Below are 13,945 nucleotides of genomic sequence, written 5' to 3'. Positions count from 1 at the left end.
GGCAAGGATTTCAGTCTCTAGATGTGCAAAGCTGGTAGAGACATACCCTAAAAGACTGGCAGCTGTAATTGCAGCAAAAGGTGGTTCTACAAAGTATTAACTCAGGGGGTTGAATAATTACGCACACCCCACTTTGCAGTTATTTATTTTTAAAAAAATGTTTGGAATCATGTATGATTTTTGTTCCACTTCTCACGTGTACACCACTTTGTATTGGTCTTTCACATGGAATTCCAATAAAAGTGATTTATGATTGTGGCAGTAATATGACAAAACTTCAAGGGGGCCGAATACTTTTGCAAGCCACTGTGTATATACATGTATGTATACAATATATATATATATATATGAATTTGGCATGTTCTTTGGTACATCATTAATTAACGGGGGTTTCTGAAAGCCCCCTGTGGTCACATACTGTCTTGATCACATGGCTTATTGTTTTGGTTTGGTATTCATAACAAACAGCCATCTGCTTTAATACATGCTAAAATATATGAAAGCAAACTTATTTACTTCAATATATAGGTCTATCATTGAGCAACTCATTACTTAATAACTCTATGATCGCTATACATGATCTCTATACATGATTAAAATATCAGCGTATAGCAGGCTCAGCATTTGCGGTATATATCTCTGATGGGCAAGCCTGGCTAAGCAGGCATTACAGCCAGATCTGAGTAAAGTCAGAACATTTCTCCAGCGTTCTCTTAACCACTTCCCGACCGCCGTATAGACAATTGGCGGCCGGGAAGTGGACCCCGCAAGGACCGCCGTATTGACAAATGGCGGCGGTCCTTGTAGGGGCATGGGCGGCGCGATCGCGTCATTCGTGATGCGATCGGCCGCCGGGGACTGGCTCCGCCCACCTCACGCTGTAACCCGCCGGCCGTTCGGAAGCGCCGGCGGGTTACTAACACCCGGATCGCCGCATACAAAGTGTATAATACACTTTGTAATGTTTACAAAGTGTATTATACAGGCTGCCTCCTGCCCTGGTGGTCCCAATGTCCGAGGGACCACCAGGGCAGGCTGCAGCCACCCTATGTCGCACCCAAGCACACTGATTTTACCCCCCCCCCCCCCCGCCCCAGATTGCCCACAGCACCCCTCAGAAGTACAGAGAGAGAGAGAGCGAGAAGAGAAAAAGAGACAGAAGAGAGACAGAGAGAAGGAAGAGACCCCAAAAGTCCCTAAGTATGGTGGCAGTGGCCTGGCCTGAGTACCCCATGAATTGTCTGATGTAACATTTGCTTCAGCAATCATCCTTGCAGGCGTGTGGGGCGAGGGTGGTCAATCACCCAGAATCCAGCCTGGTGCAGGAGAGCAGGCCTACCCTGAGCTATGCTGGGCTGCAGTTAACTTTGGCTGGAGACTAGGCTGTGCTGCAGATACCTGTGGCTACAGAGTGGGCTAGCATGTCCAATGTAGGCTAGCATGTTCAGTCCCTCCGCTGACACCCTGAGCGTCTCTGCTGTGGGTGCAGGCCCTGATGACTGGAGCCAAGGGACTGTGTGCTGCTTATGGCCTGCATGATGGTTGCTTCTGGCGTGGTGTGCCCCTGAGAGCAGTCCTCAGCTGGATCCGGGTCGGTGCTTGCTGATGCTCCCCCGATGTGTCAATCAATCACCCCCTATCACCACCTGTCACTGTTACCCATCAGATCAGACCCTAATCTGCCCCTTGCGGGCACCCAATCACCCGCCTACACGCTCAGATTGCCCTCAGACCCCCCTTATCAATTCGCCAGTGCAATATTTACATCTGTGCTTCCCTGTAATAACCCACTGATCACCTGTCAATCACCTGTCAATCACCCATCAATCACCCCCTGTCACTGCCACCCATCAATCACCCCCCGTCACTGCCACCCATCAATCAGCCGCTAACCTGCCTCTTGCGGGCAATCTGATCACCCACCCACACCAATAGATCGCCCGCAGATCCGACGTCAGATCACCTCCCAAGTGCAGTGTTTACATCTGTTATCTACCCTAAACACCCACTAATTACCCATCAATCACCCATCAATCACCCCCTATCACCACCTGTCACTGTTACCCATCAGATCAGACCCTTTTATTTTTTGTCACAAGTTAGCGGAAATTGATTTTTATTGGTTTTTTTCACAAAGTGTCATTTTCCGCTAACTTGTGACAAAAAATAAAATCTTCTATGAACTCACCGTACTACTAACGGAATACCTTGGGGTGTCTTCTTTCTAAAATGGGGTCATTTGCGGGGTTCCTATACTGTTCTAGCATTTTAGGGGCCCTAAACCGTGAGGAGTAGTCTTGAAACGAAATTTCTCAAAATGACCTGTGAAATCCTAAAGGTACTCATTGGACTTTGGGCCCCTTAGCGCAGTTAGGGTGCAAAAAAGTGCCACACGTGGTATCGCCGTACTCAGGAGAAGTAGTATAATGTGTTTTGGGGTGTATTGTTACACATACCCATGCTGAGTGGGAGAAAGATCTCTGTAAATGGACAATTGTGTGTAAAAAATTTTTTAAAAAATTGTCATTTACAGAGATATTTCTCCCACCCAGCATCGGTATGTGTAAAAATACACCCCAAAACACATTATACTACTTCTACTGAGTACGGCAATACCACATGTGTGGCACTTTTTTGCAGTCTAACTGCGCTAAGGGGCCCAAAGTCCAATGAGCACCTTTAGGCTTTACAGGGGTGCTTACAATTTAGCACCCCCCAAAATGCGAGGACAGTAAACACACCCCACAAATGACCCCATTTTGGAAAGTAGACACTTCAAGGTATTCAGAGAGGGGCATGGTGAGTCCGTGGCAGATTTAATTTTTTTTTTGTCGCAAGTTAGAAGAAATGGAAACTTTTTTTTTTTGTCACAAAGTGTCATTTTCCACTTACTTGTGACAAAAAATAATATCTTCTATGAACTCACTATGCCTCTCAGTGAATACTTTGGGATGTCTTCTTTCCAAAATGGGGTCATTTGGGGGGTATTTATACTATCCTGGAATTCTAGCCCCTCATGAAACATGACAGGGGGTCAGAAAAGTCATAGATGCTTGAAAATGGGAAAATTCACTTTTTGCACCATAGTTTGTAAACGCTATAACTTTTACCCAAACCAATAAATATACACTGAATGGTTTTTTTTTTAAATCAAAAACATGTTTGTCCACATTTTTCGCGCTGCATGTATACAGAAATTTTACTTTATTTGAAAAATGTCAGCACAGAAAGTTAAAAAAATCATTTTTTTGCCAAAATTCATGTCTTTTTTGCTGAATATAATAAAAAGTAAAAATCGCAGGAGCAATCAAATAGCACCAAAAGAAAGCTTTATTAGTGACAAGAAAAGGAGCCAAAATTCATTTAGGTGGTAGGTTGTATGAGCGAGCAATAAACCGTGAAAGCTGCAGTGGTCTGAATGGAAAAAAAAGTGCCTGGTCCTTAAGGGGGGTAAAGCCCACGGTCCTCAAGTGGTTAATATAAACATAACCTTGTATAGGGAACAGACAGCTTACTGCTGAAAATTACACTGAGGGTTACTCTAACCAACAATCTAACTCTTGAAATTCACTCAAATAATCTGCAGAACATTTTTAAACATCGATAATCAACCTAAAGCAAGATGGGGATAATTCCTCTGCATTAATATTATTTTCTGACATCGGTTGTATATGCCGATTGTTATAATTTGAATATGCTGAATAATAATGAATAGGATTGATGTGTAACCTAAGACTTTAGTGATAGTATAATAATAACAATACCAACGTTTTTTCCTGTCGGACTCAAAGCACTTGAGAGCTGCAGCTACAAGGGGCACACTCAGTAGTGTGTCCGCTAAACACAGTTAGGCAGATTCCTCCCCAAATCATAAGTGGGATGGGTTCCCTCCTAAATTAACCAAAACATAACTAGGCAGAGTGCTCACTAAAACCCTCAAACATAAATAGGCACAGTACATATTTATGTTTGGGGATTGGGTGGGTGGAGGGGGGCTGTGTTTTTTATGTTTTTTTGTTTTTTATGTTTTTTTAATGTTTGTGGTTTTAGGGGGACTTCGCCTTATTATGCTTGGGTGTTTAATGGGGAGTCGACATAATCATGTTTGGAGATTTAGGGAGGAGTGCCCCCTCCTCAAATCCCCTCCCTAAATCTCCATGAGTGGTCTCTAAGTTGGAAAAGATAATTGGGCAGAGTTCCCGCTATAAAACCCACAATGTAATTCGGCATGCCCCCCACCAAACATACTTAGGCAGCGTCCCTCTATCCCTGAAATTTACTTGGAGGAAGATACCCCCTCCCTCCAAGTCTCCAAACGTATCTATGCAGAATTCTATACTGCTTTAAGCACAAAGTGTGATTAGATGTGTTCCCCCTTAAATATCCCCAAATTATTAGGCAATCTCACCCTCCCCCCTCCCCCCCAAAAAAATTATACATAAATAAATAAAATAAGCATTTCTCCCCTGTGGAGGTGGAATTTCATGGCGGTTTGGGAGTGTGGCTTTGTGTGCATACAGGGAGTGCAGAATTATTAGGCAAGTTGTATTTTTGAGGAATAATTTTATTATTGAACAACAACCATGTTCTCAATGAACCCAAAAAACTCATTAATATCAAAGCTGAATATTTTTGAAAGTAGTTTTTAGTTTGTTTTCAGTTTTAGCTTTTTTAGGGGGATATCTGTGTGTGCAGGTGACTATTACTGTGAATAATTATTAGGCAACTTAACAAAACACAAATATATACCCATTTCAATAATTTATTTTTACCAGTGAAACCAATATAACATCTCAACATTCACAAATATACATTTCTGACATTCAAAAACAAAACAAAAACAAATCAGTGACTAATATAGCCACCTTTCTTTGCAAGGACACTCAAAAGCCTGCCATCCATGGATTCTGTCAGTGTTTTGATTTGTTCACCATCAACATTGCGTGCAGCAGCAACCACAGCCTCCCAGACACTGTTCAGAGAGGTGTACTGTTTTCCCTCCTTGTAAATCTCACATTTTATGATGGACCACAGGTTCTCAATGGAGTTCAGATCTGGTGAACAAGGAGGCCATGTCATCAGTTTTTCTTCTTTTATACCCTTTCTTGCCAGCCACGCTGTGGAGTACTTGGACGCGTGTGATGGAGCATTGTCCTGCATGAAAATCATGTTTTTCTTGAAGGATGCAGACTTCTTCCTGTACCACTGCTTGAAGAAGGTGTCTTCCAGAAACTGGCAGTAGGACTGGGAGTTGAGCTTGACTCCATCCTCAACCCGAAAAGGCCCCACAAGCTCATCTTTGATGATACCAGCCCAAACCAGTACTCCACCTCTACCTTGCTGGCGTCTGAGTCGGACTGGAGCTCTCTGCCCTTTACCAATCCAGCCACAGGCCCATCCATCTGGCCCATCAAGACTCACTCATTTCATCAGTCCATAAAACCTTAGAAAAATCAGTCTTGAGATATTTCTTGGCCCAGTCTTGACGTTTCAGCTTGTGTGTCTTGTTCAGTGGTGGTCGTCTTTCAGCCTTTCTTACCTTGGCCATGTCTCTGAGTATTGCACACCTTGTGCTTTTGGGCACTCCAGTGATGTTGCAGCTCTGAAATATGGCCAAACTGGTGGTGAATGGCATCTTGGCAGCTGCACGCTTGACTTTTCTCAGTTCATGGGCAGTTATTTTGTGCCCTGGTTTTTCCAAATGCTTCCTGCGACCCTGTTGACTATTTTGAATGAAACGCTTGGTTGTTCGATGATCACGCTTCAGAAACTTTGCAATTTTAAGAGTGCTGCATCCCTCTGCAAGATATCTCACTATTTTTTACTTTTCTGAGCCTGTCAAGTCCTTCTTTTGACACATTTTGCCAAAGGAAAGGAAGTTGCCTAATAATTATGCACACCTAATATAGGGTGTTGATGTCATTAGACCACACCCCTTCTCATTACAGAGATGCACATCACGTAATATGCTTAATTGGTAGTAGGCTTTCGAGCCTATACAGCTTGGAGTAAGACAACATGCATAAAGAGGATGATGTGGTCAAAATACTAATTTGCCTAATAATTCTGCACTCCCTGTATTTGGAGGTGAAGCCTCATCGCAATTTGGGGGTGAGGAAGAATATTGTGGCACTCAAAGGCTGTCCATGTTTGCCCATAATTATATTGTCACAATAAAAGGGCTTACTTGCCATTTCACTTTGTCATCAGTGGATATTGTGGTATTTAATGAGGGTGATTCCACCAAAGAGAACACATTTACCTCTTAAGGTACCCATACACTTATAGATTTGCAGCAGATTTGACCATCAGATAGATTCCTGTCCGATGCCTTTCAGGTCGAATCTGACAGTAATCTGATGTGTGGCACACACAAGGAACAGATTTCCAATAGATTTATGAATGAAATCTTTTGAAAACCGATCGAAATACAGTGTTGCACCATTCGATTCAATGCAACACTATGGGCCATCGATCTGCTGCCAGCAGCCGATCGATCTCAGAAATCGATTGGTTGATCGATTATGCTTCCTGCTGCATCGATTTCTAGCCGATTCAATCAGAGCGGGCAAATCAGCCTTATATCAGTGACAGAAATCGACCAGTTTTTGGGCCCCTTTATTAATGTTTTAACTTCAGAACTGCACGTTTTGTTTAAATGACTCTATTTGAAGCTTAGCATGTTTCCATCATATCTTAAAGTTATTCACTGTCAACTATCTGTGACCTGTCCAGTAGCCAAGGCTTGCTGTGAGAGATAAGAGGAAAAAAATTGAAAAGTGCAGTTAAGTCTACAGCATAGCTTAACCATTTAAGCCTTCTGGACGTAGAGACTACGTCCAGAAGGCCATGTGTGCTCCCGCAGCCGATCATGCACATGCACTCCCGACTGTGAATCGTTAGCCCAGGAATCAATTCATCGGGACATGGTGCCCAATCACGGATTCCTTTTGCTGGCAAAAAAAGCGACCGCTTCTCTCGGAAGCCTCTCTTTTTCTGCCTCCTACGTCCCTCTAAGCGTACATGTTATGCTTAGAGTGACGTCATGTAAACAAACTCAAGGTTGCCATCTTGTGGCCAAAAAGTAAAACTACATCTACATGTAAAAAAAAAAATAAACACATATTTACATAAACAATTACTATTTACATCCCACCCTCCTGAAAATACCCAAATAAAATATTTAATGATAAAAAAAAAATCATTACAATGAAAAAAAAACCACGTAAGTATTTACCTAAGGGTCTAAACTTTTTAAATATCCAGGTAAAGATTAAATATTTCTATTTTTTTTTTTTCATTATAAGCTTGTAAATAGTGATGGATGCAAAACAGAAAAAAATGCACTTTTATTTCCAAATAAAATATTGTTGCCATACATTGTGATAGGGACATAATTTGAACAGTGTAATATCCGGGACTATTAGGGAAATGCTATATGTGCGTTTTAATTATGGAGGCATGTATTATTTTAAAACTATAATCGCCAAAAACGGAGAAAAAAATAAATGTTTTCCATTTTTTTTTCTTATTTTTCCTGTTAAAATGCATTTACAGTAAAGTAGCTCTTTGCAAAATGTACCACCCAAATAATTGGTGGCGGAAAAAACAAGATATAGATCAGTTCATTATGATAAGTAGTAGTGATAAATAGGGATGTCGCTGGATTCCCCGATTCCGGACGGAATTTGGTGATTCCGGTTCTGATATGACGGAACAGAATTGCTATAGGGCTAAAACGGAATTCCGCGGAAAACTTTTACATTTCAGCCAATGGGAACCTAATCACAGTAAACAGCACTATGAAAAAAAGAGCAATACATGACGATTCTCAATGACTACATCAGGCAGTCTGCAGAGAAACTTTCCCTTGGGCACCAGTGGGCATTTCAGCATGACAATGACCCAAAGCACATAGCAAAAGTGATGAAGAAATGGTTAGCAGACAACAACATTAATGTTTTGGAGGGGCCCAGCAAGAGTCCTGACTCCTGAATTGAGAATCTGTGGAGGGAGCTGAAGATCAGGGTGATGGCAAGAAGACCCTCCAACCTGAAAGATTAGGAGTGCATTGCTAAAGATGAATGGGGAAAAATACCTGTGGAGACATGCAAAAAGCTGGTCTGCAATTACAGTGGGTTGCAAAAGTATTCTGCCCCCTTGAAGTTTTCCACATTTTGTCATATTACTGCCACAAACATGAATCAATTTTATTGGAATTCCACATGAAAGACCAACACAAAGTGTTGTACGCATGAGAAGTGGAACGGAAATCATACATGATTCCAAACATTTTTTACAAATAAATAACTGCAAAGTGGTGTGTGCATAGTTATTCGACCCCCTTTGGTCTTACTGCAGTCAGTTGTCTATAGACATTGCCTGATGAGTGCTAATGACTAAATAGAGTGCACCTGTGTGTAATCTAATGTCAGTACAAATACAGCTGCTCTGTTAGGACCTCGTAGGTTGTCTAAGAGAATATTGGGAGCAACAACACCGTGAAATCTAAAGAACACACAAGACAGGTCAGGGATCAAGTTATTGAGAAATTTAAAGCAGGCTTAGGCTACAAAAAGATTTCCAAAGCCTTGAACATCCCACGGAGCACTGTTCAAGTGATCATTCAGAAATGGAAGGAGTATGGCACAACTGTACACCTACTAAGACAAGGCCAACCACCTAAACTCACAGGCCGAACAAGGAGAGGGCTGATCAGAAATGCAGTCAAGAGGCCCATGGTGTATCTGGACGAGCTGCAGAGATCTACAGCTCAGGTGGGAGTACAAAGTTGGCCTTTATGGAAGAGTGGCAAGAAGAAAGGCATTGTTAACAGAAAGCATAAGAAGTCCCGTTTGCAGTTTGCCACACGCCATGTGGGGGACACAGCAACCATGTGGAAGAAGGTGCTCTGGTCAGATGAGACCAAAATGGAACTTTTTGGCTAAAATGCAAAACTCTGTGTGTGACAGAAAACGAACACTGCACATCACTCTGAACACACCATCCCCACTGTCAAATATGGTGGTCGCAGCATCAAGCTCGGGGGCTGCATTTCTTCAGCAGGGACAGGGAAGCTGGTCAGAGTTGATGGGGAGGTTGATGGAGCCAAATACAGGGCAAACTTATATATAAACATATAGAATGGCCCAGTCAAAGTCCAGATCTAAATCCAATCGAGAATCTGTGTCAAGATCTGAAAACTGCTGTTCACAAACGCTGTCCATCTAATCTTACTGAGCTGGAGCTGTTTTGCAAAGAAGAATGAGCAAGGATTTCAGTCTCTAGATGTGCAAAGCTGGTAGAGACATACCCTAAAAGACTGGCAGCTGTAATTGCAGCAAAAGGTGGTTCTACAAAGTTTTGACTCAGGGGGCCGAATAATTACGCACACCCCCACTTTGCAGTTATTTATTTGTTAAAAATGTTTGGAATGATGTATGATTTTCGATCCACTTCTCACATGTACATCACTTTGTATTGGTCTTTCACGTGGAATTCCATTATAATTGATTCATGTTTGTGGCAGTAATGTGACAAAATGTGGAAAACTTTAAGGGGGCCGAATACTTTTGCAACCCACTGTATATGAAGCGATTGATTGCTGTAATAGCCAATAAAGGCTTTTCTATTGATTATTGAGAAGGGTATGAATAATTTTGGACTGGACACTTTTTTGCTCAAATTTTAATTAAAAGCTTAGAAATGTTTTTTTTTCCCCCCCTCACAATAATGCTTCTTGTACATAGTCTTTTTATCTTTTGGGAGACACCGATGTCATTTCCCATCAAAAATGTGCTTGCTGGTTGACTAAAAATAACTTTCAATCAGAATTTGCCAGGGGTATGCCTAGGGATGTATTTGGCTGGTGTTGGCTCCGCCCACTTTTTCTAACCCAAACACTCAATTACTCAATGACCAAGTTTGTGGGCTTTGGCATCAAGAATTTGCATTGAAATGAAACAAATCTGATTGGCTGTTTGTGGCACCATGTAACGATCGGTGAAACACAGAGAGGGTCTGATTATTGGTGATCTGCAGTATCACCAAGAATACAGATATATACCCGATTATTGATGATCACCGATAATCAGATATATCGCTAACCTCTGGACACCGGAGAGATATGAGTGTTTTGGTGCAACAGTAAATACTTTGAGAGCAATACCTGGAGAACAGGTATCAGAGCAGTAGGCTATACTGCAAAAGAGAACAAGTGCCTTCTAGTAACCTGAGAATCTCCCGAAGGGAGGAGCCAGGCCAGGAGATGGAAGGACCAGAGCGTTAGTGACACTAATAGGAGAGTGTCACTAATGATCTGTGAACTATCTCTAAGGTAGGGAGATAGCTCTCAAGGTCGGGCAAGCCAGGTCGGCAACACACGGACAGATAAGTACAAAGACAGGAGACAGATTCAGTAATCCTAAGATATGCAGAGTTTGGCAACAGAAATTCAGATATAGCGAAGTACCAAATCAGTAATCAGAAGAGTGGTCAGGAAAGCAGAAGGTCACAACAGATAATAAAAAATGCCTAGTCTTGGTGTGAGCTCCGTGATCATCAACACTCTGGAACTCGTCTGAAGTATAACAGAATGATAATACAATTCCCTAGTCTGGGTGTGAGGTCCGTGATCATCAACTCCTTGGAACTAGTCTGAAGTATAACAGAATGGTAATACGAGTCCCTAATCTGGGTGTGAGGTCCTTGATCATCAACCCCCTGGAACTAGTCTGGATATAACAACTGGTAACACAGAATCTAACAAAAGGTCTGAGTGCTTCCATGTAGTGATCGCAACAGCAGACAACCAGCGAATGACGAGCACCCAGTATATAAAGGCACAGCGCACTCCAGCGCCTCCCCTAAGTGCTGAACCAATGGGAACTAGTTGAATCGTCAGCTGACCGGCATGGTCAGCTGACTCCCTTCTGGCTGTCGTAAAAGTTCTGCCTCTCAGCGCGCGCGTCCTTCTGAACTTGTGTGGACTATCAGTCCCAGGCTCCAGCCACACCAGCCATGTGTTGTGTACCACCCGCCGCGCTGGACGCGGAACCAGCCGCACCGCTATCAGGGCATGCGACGGTTTCTCCGCGTTCCGCCATATTAGTAGATGTAGGCCTATGCGTGCAAACCGCCGCGTTGGACGCGGAATCAGCCGCCTTGTTCTGAACACACATGGCGGCTTTTCCGCGTTTTCTCCCACACCACCTCCTTTTCTGAATTTGAACCCCAGTCACACAATGACCAACTGTACCAGGTTTGAGGCTTGTGCCAGTAACAGTGCAAGAATGTCAGCAATGAAATATTCCTGTGGAAAATCAATAGGTGAATTTTGATTGGCTTTTGTAGGCTCCACCCACTTTTTTGAATATTAATCCTAGTCACCCAGTGACCAACTGTGCAAAGTTTAAGAACCCTACCAATAACAGTGCAAGAATGGCTGCAGTTAACATTTTCCCAGTGTATTTGTCTCCACCCACTTTTTGGTTATGGGGATAAAAAGTATCCCATATGTTGTTCCAGGTAATGTACTATGTGTGTGCCAAATTCATTGAAATCCATTCACACACTGTTGCGTGATCAGTAACAAACATACAAACACCTAAACGTTTACATTTATAACATTAGTATTATATACATATAATATATAAATGTTATGTGTGTATAATCTCCAATATACTCCTCCACACACTTGGTAAAACATACCGTAATATACACAGTTATAGTTAAAATAGTTTACCCTTTTAGTACTTTATTTGTTTTTATTTTGTATTACATTTATTGTAAACTATCACACTCGTATATTCCAGATTGTCCTCCCCCAATGACCTACTTTGACTGTGATCAAGCTGGTGAAAATGCTAAGGGAGCCCAATGTCCTCAGACATGCGATATATCAAAGGCACAGTGTGTGAGTATTCAGCTTGTTAGTTCCATTCCATACTGTTACTAAAGAGGAAAACATTTTGCACTGATAATGGAAAAATAAAAAGCAGTTTATTAAAGCCCATACAGAAGCTCAATTACTGTCACCTGAAAAAGGCTTTTGGTGATAGTTCCATTAATAACATTTTAGGAACAGTCGCTGTATAGACGCGCTGCTTGTCTACAGTCAAGCAGCCTGTTCTGTCCTCTGGAGAGATGAAGAGAGTTGACAAATGGTAGATAAGTAGTGGACGAGTGTGATACATTGAAAATAGAGCAGCTATTTGTGTAAGTCATGCCATGGCAGATCACTAAATTATATTTTAGCACTAAAGTGACACTAGATTTTTTTTCCAGATAATCATGAATGATTGTCTCAGGCAAACAAAAACCTTACATCTGTATGTACCTTTAAGCTCCATCTACACGGAGCGATGTGCGGCTCGATTGATAACATCCGTCAGGGCCGATTCCGATTTTGCCGCCGCCGATTCCCTGCTCGTTCCCCACGAGGGGATAATGGCAGGGAATCGAGCGGAAGATAAGCGGCACGGCGCGGGGACGAGGGCGGATCGAATCCGACACACGCGCAGGCGAGCGGGTACGCGGCGGGTACGCGCGGGGATGCGGAAGAGGCGATCCGGCGGCTAATCGAGCCGCCGGATCGCCTCGTGTAGACGGGGCTTTAGATATCGGTGAATCAGAGCACTGTGACTGTAGCCATTGCAAGCTAATTAGTCCTTTAAAAAGCTATTCAGAAAACCTCACAGTTTGCATTATAGGAGAGACACTGATAAGAATAGATGAACTAGAAAAAAAAAAAAGATCTATTCTATGATAAATGATCTATATTAAAACAGGAAGGGAAGATACATCTGCTTGCATTTTTCCGAATCTATTAACAGCCCGGCACGCATTATTTCATGTTAAATAATCAGGGCATCCTTAGCCATCAGATTTTGTTAAACTGCATGCAGCTATGCAGAGCGGTGAACAGAGCGTTTGTATACTTACCTTTTCTGGGCGACTGATCAGCTTCTCCTCTTCATCCACCTGCACCACTACTCCCCTGACATCCTTTTCTGAATTCTGATCACGATATAACAGTCTCTTCCATCATCCCTCTTCCACCACCAGCCGGTGCTGCAACGCTGATACCATCCCCTAAGCCCTGATAACATGTGATCGGAACTCAGAAGAGGATGTTGGGAATGTACCGCCACGGGTGGATGAAGAGGAGAAAGAAACCAATCCAGCAACCGGATGGGTAACTAACACAGCTCACTGTGCTGCTCTGCATAGCCTGCCAGGCTGGGGAAGGCACACTTTCCCAGTGGAAGAAATAATTCAGCCCCGCAGCCATGAAAAGTTTTACTTTATGTGACTTTTAAAAGGTTACTAAATACCTATATTTACATTAAAGGTAAAAACAGGCCCGGATTTACATCACAGGAGCCTATAGGCACAGGTGTCCTGGCACCTTAGATTTCAGCCTCCATTGACCTACAAACCCCCACCAAACTGAACCAGAAGTGTGCTGGCTGTCCCAGCTGTCACTTCTCCCTTACTTTCCTTGCCTGTCATAGGTAGCTACAGATGTTCCTTAGCATTTGGTAGCCAGAGATGCCCTCAGTATTAAGTAGTTAAAGTTGCCCCAAGTATCAGGTAACTAGAGGGATGTCAGTATTAAGTAGTTAGAGGTGCCCCTGACTGAAGGGAGATCTGATTAGTGGAATGCTGAGGGCAGGGTGAGTAACTTCTCCTTTACACTCTCATCAGGACTCTACATAGGAAAGGAGAGAGGAAGGCGCTCGGAGAAGGGAGTGAGCTGCCTTTCCACCATCAGGCGCCTGTAGGAACGTGCCTACAGTGCCTTATGGTAAATTCGGCCCCGGGTAAAAATTGATGGCGAAGTTGCTAATCTTTAATGTTCATCTAAGCCTTACTGATCAGTAATCAATGACAGCAGGAGGCTGCAAGTACTGATAAACTGCAAATTACTAGTCTCCACACAACA

At 42.8% G+C, this 13,945-nt stretch overlaps 1 protein-coding gene across 1 annotated transcript in view; it reads left to right on the top strand.

Moving 5' to 3' along the window:
- Positions 1-13,945, top strand: part of LOC137537707 (mucin-5AC-like) — a 535,576-nt gene that overhangs the window by 262,209 nt on the left and 259,422 nt on the right. Inside the window, exon 19 of the mRNA XM_068259643.1 lies at positions 11,814-11,914. Within this exon, the coding sequence (XP_068115744.1) occupies positions 11,814-11,914 (101 nt within the window). The remainder of the gene's footprint in view (positions 1-11,813; positions 11,915-13,945) is intronic.

Source organism: Hyperolius riggenbachi, chromosome 11 (assembly GCF_040937935.1).
Source record: "Hyperolius riggenbachi isolate aHypRig1 chromosome 11, aHypRig1.pri, whole genome shotgun sequence".
In the NCBI taxonomy this organism is placed as follows: Eukaryota; Metazoa; Chordata; class Amphibia; order Anura; family Hyperoliidae; genus Hyperolius; species Hyperolius riggenbachi.
The sequence above is the reverse complement of the archived record's forward strand: the minus strand, read 5'-3'. Positions and strand labels throughout refer to the sequence as shown.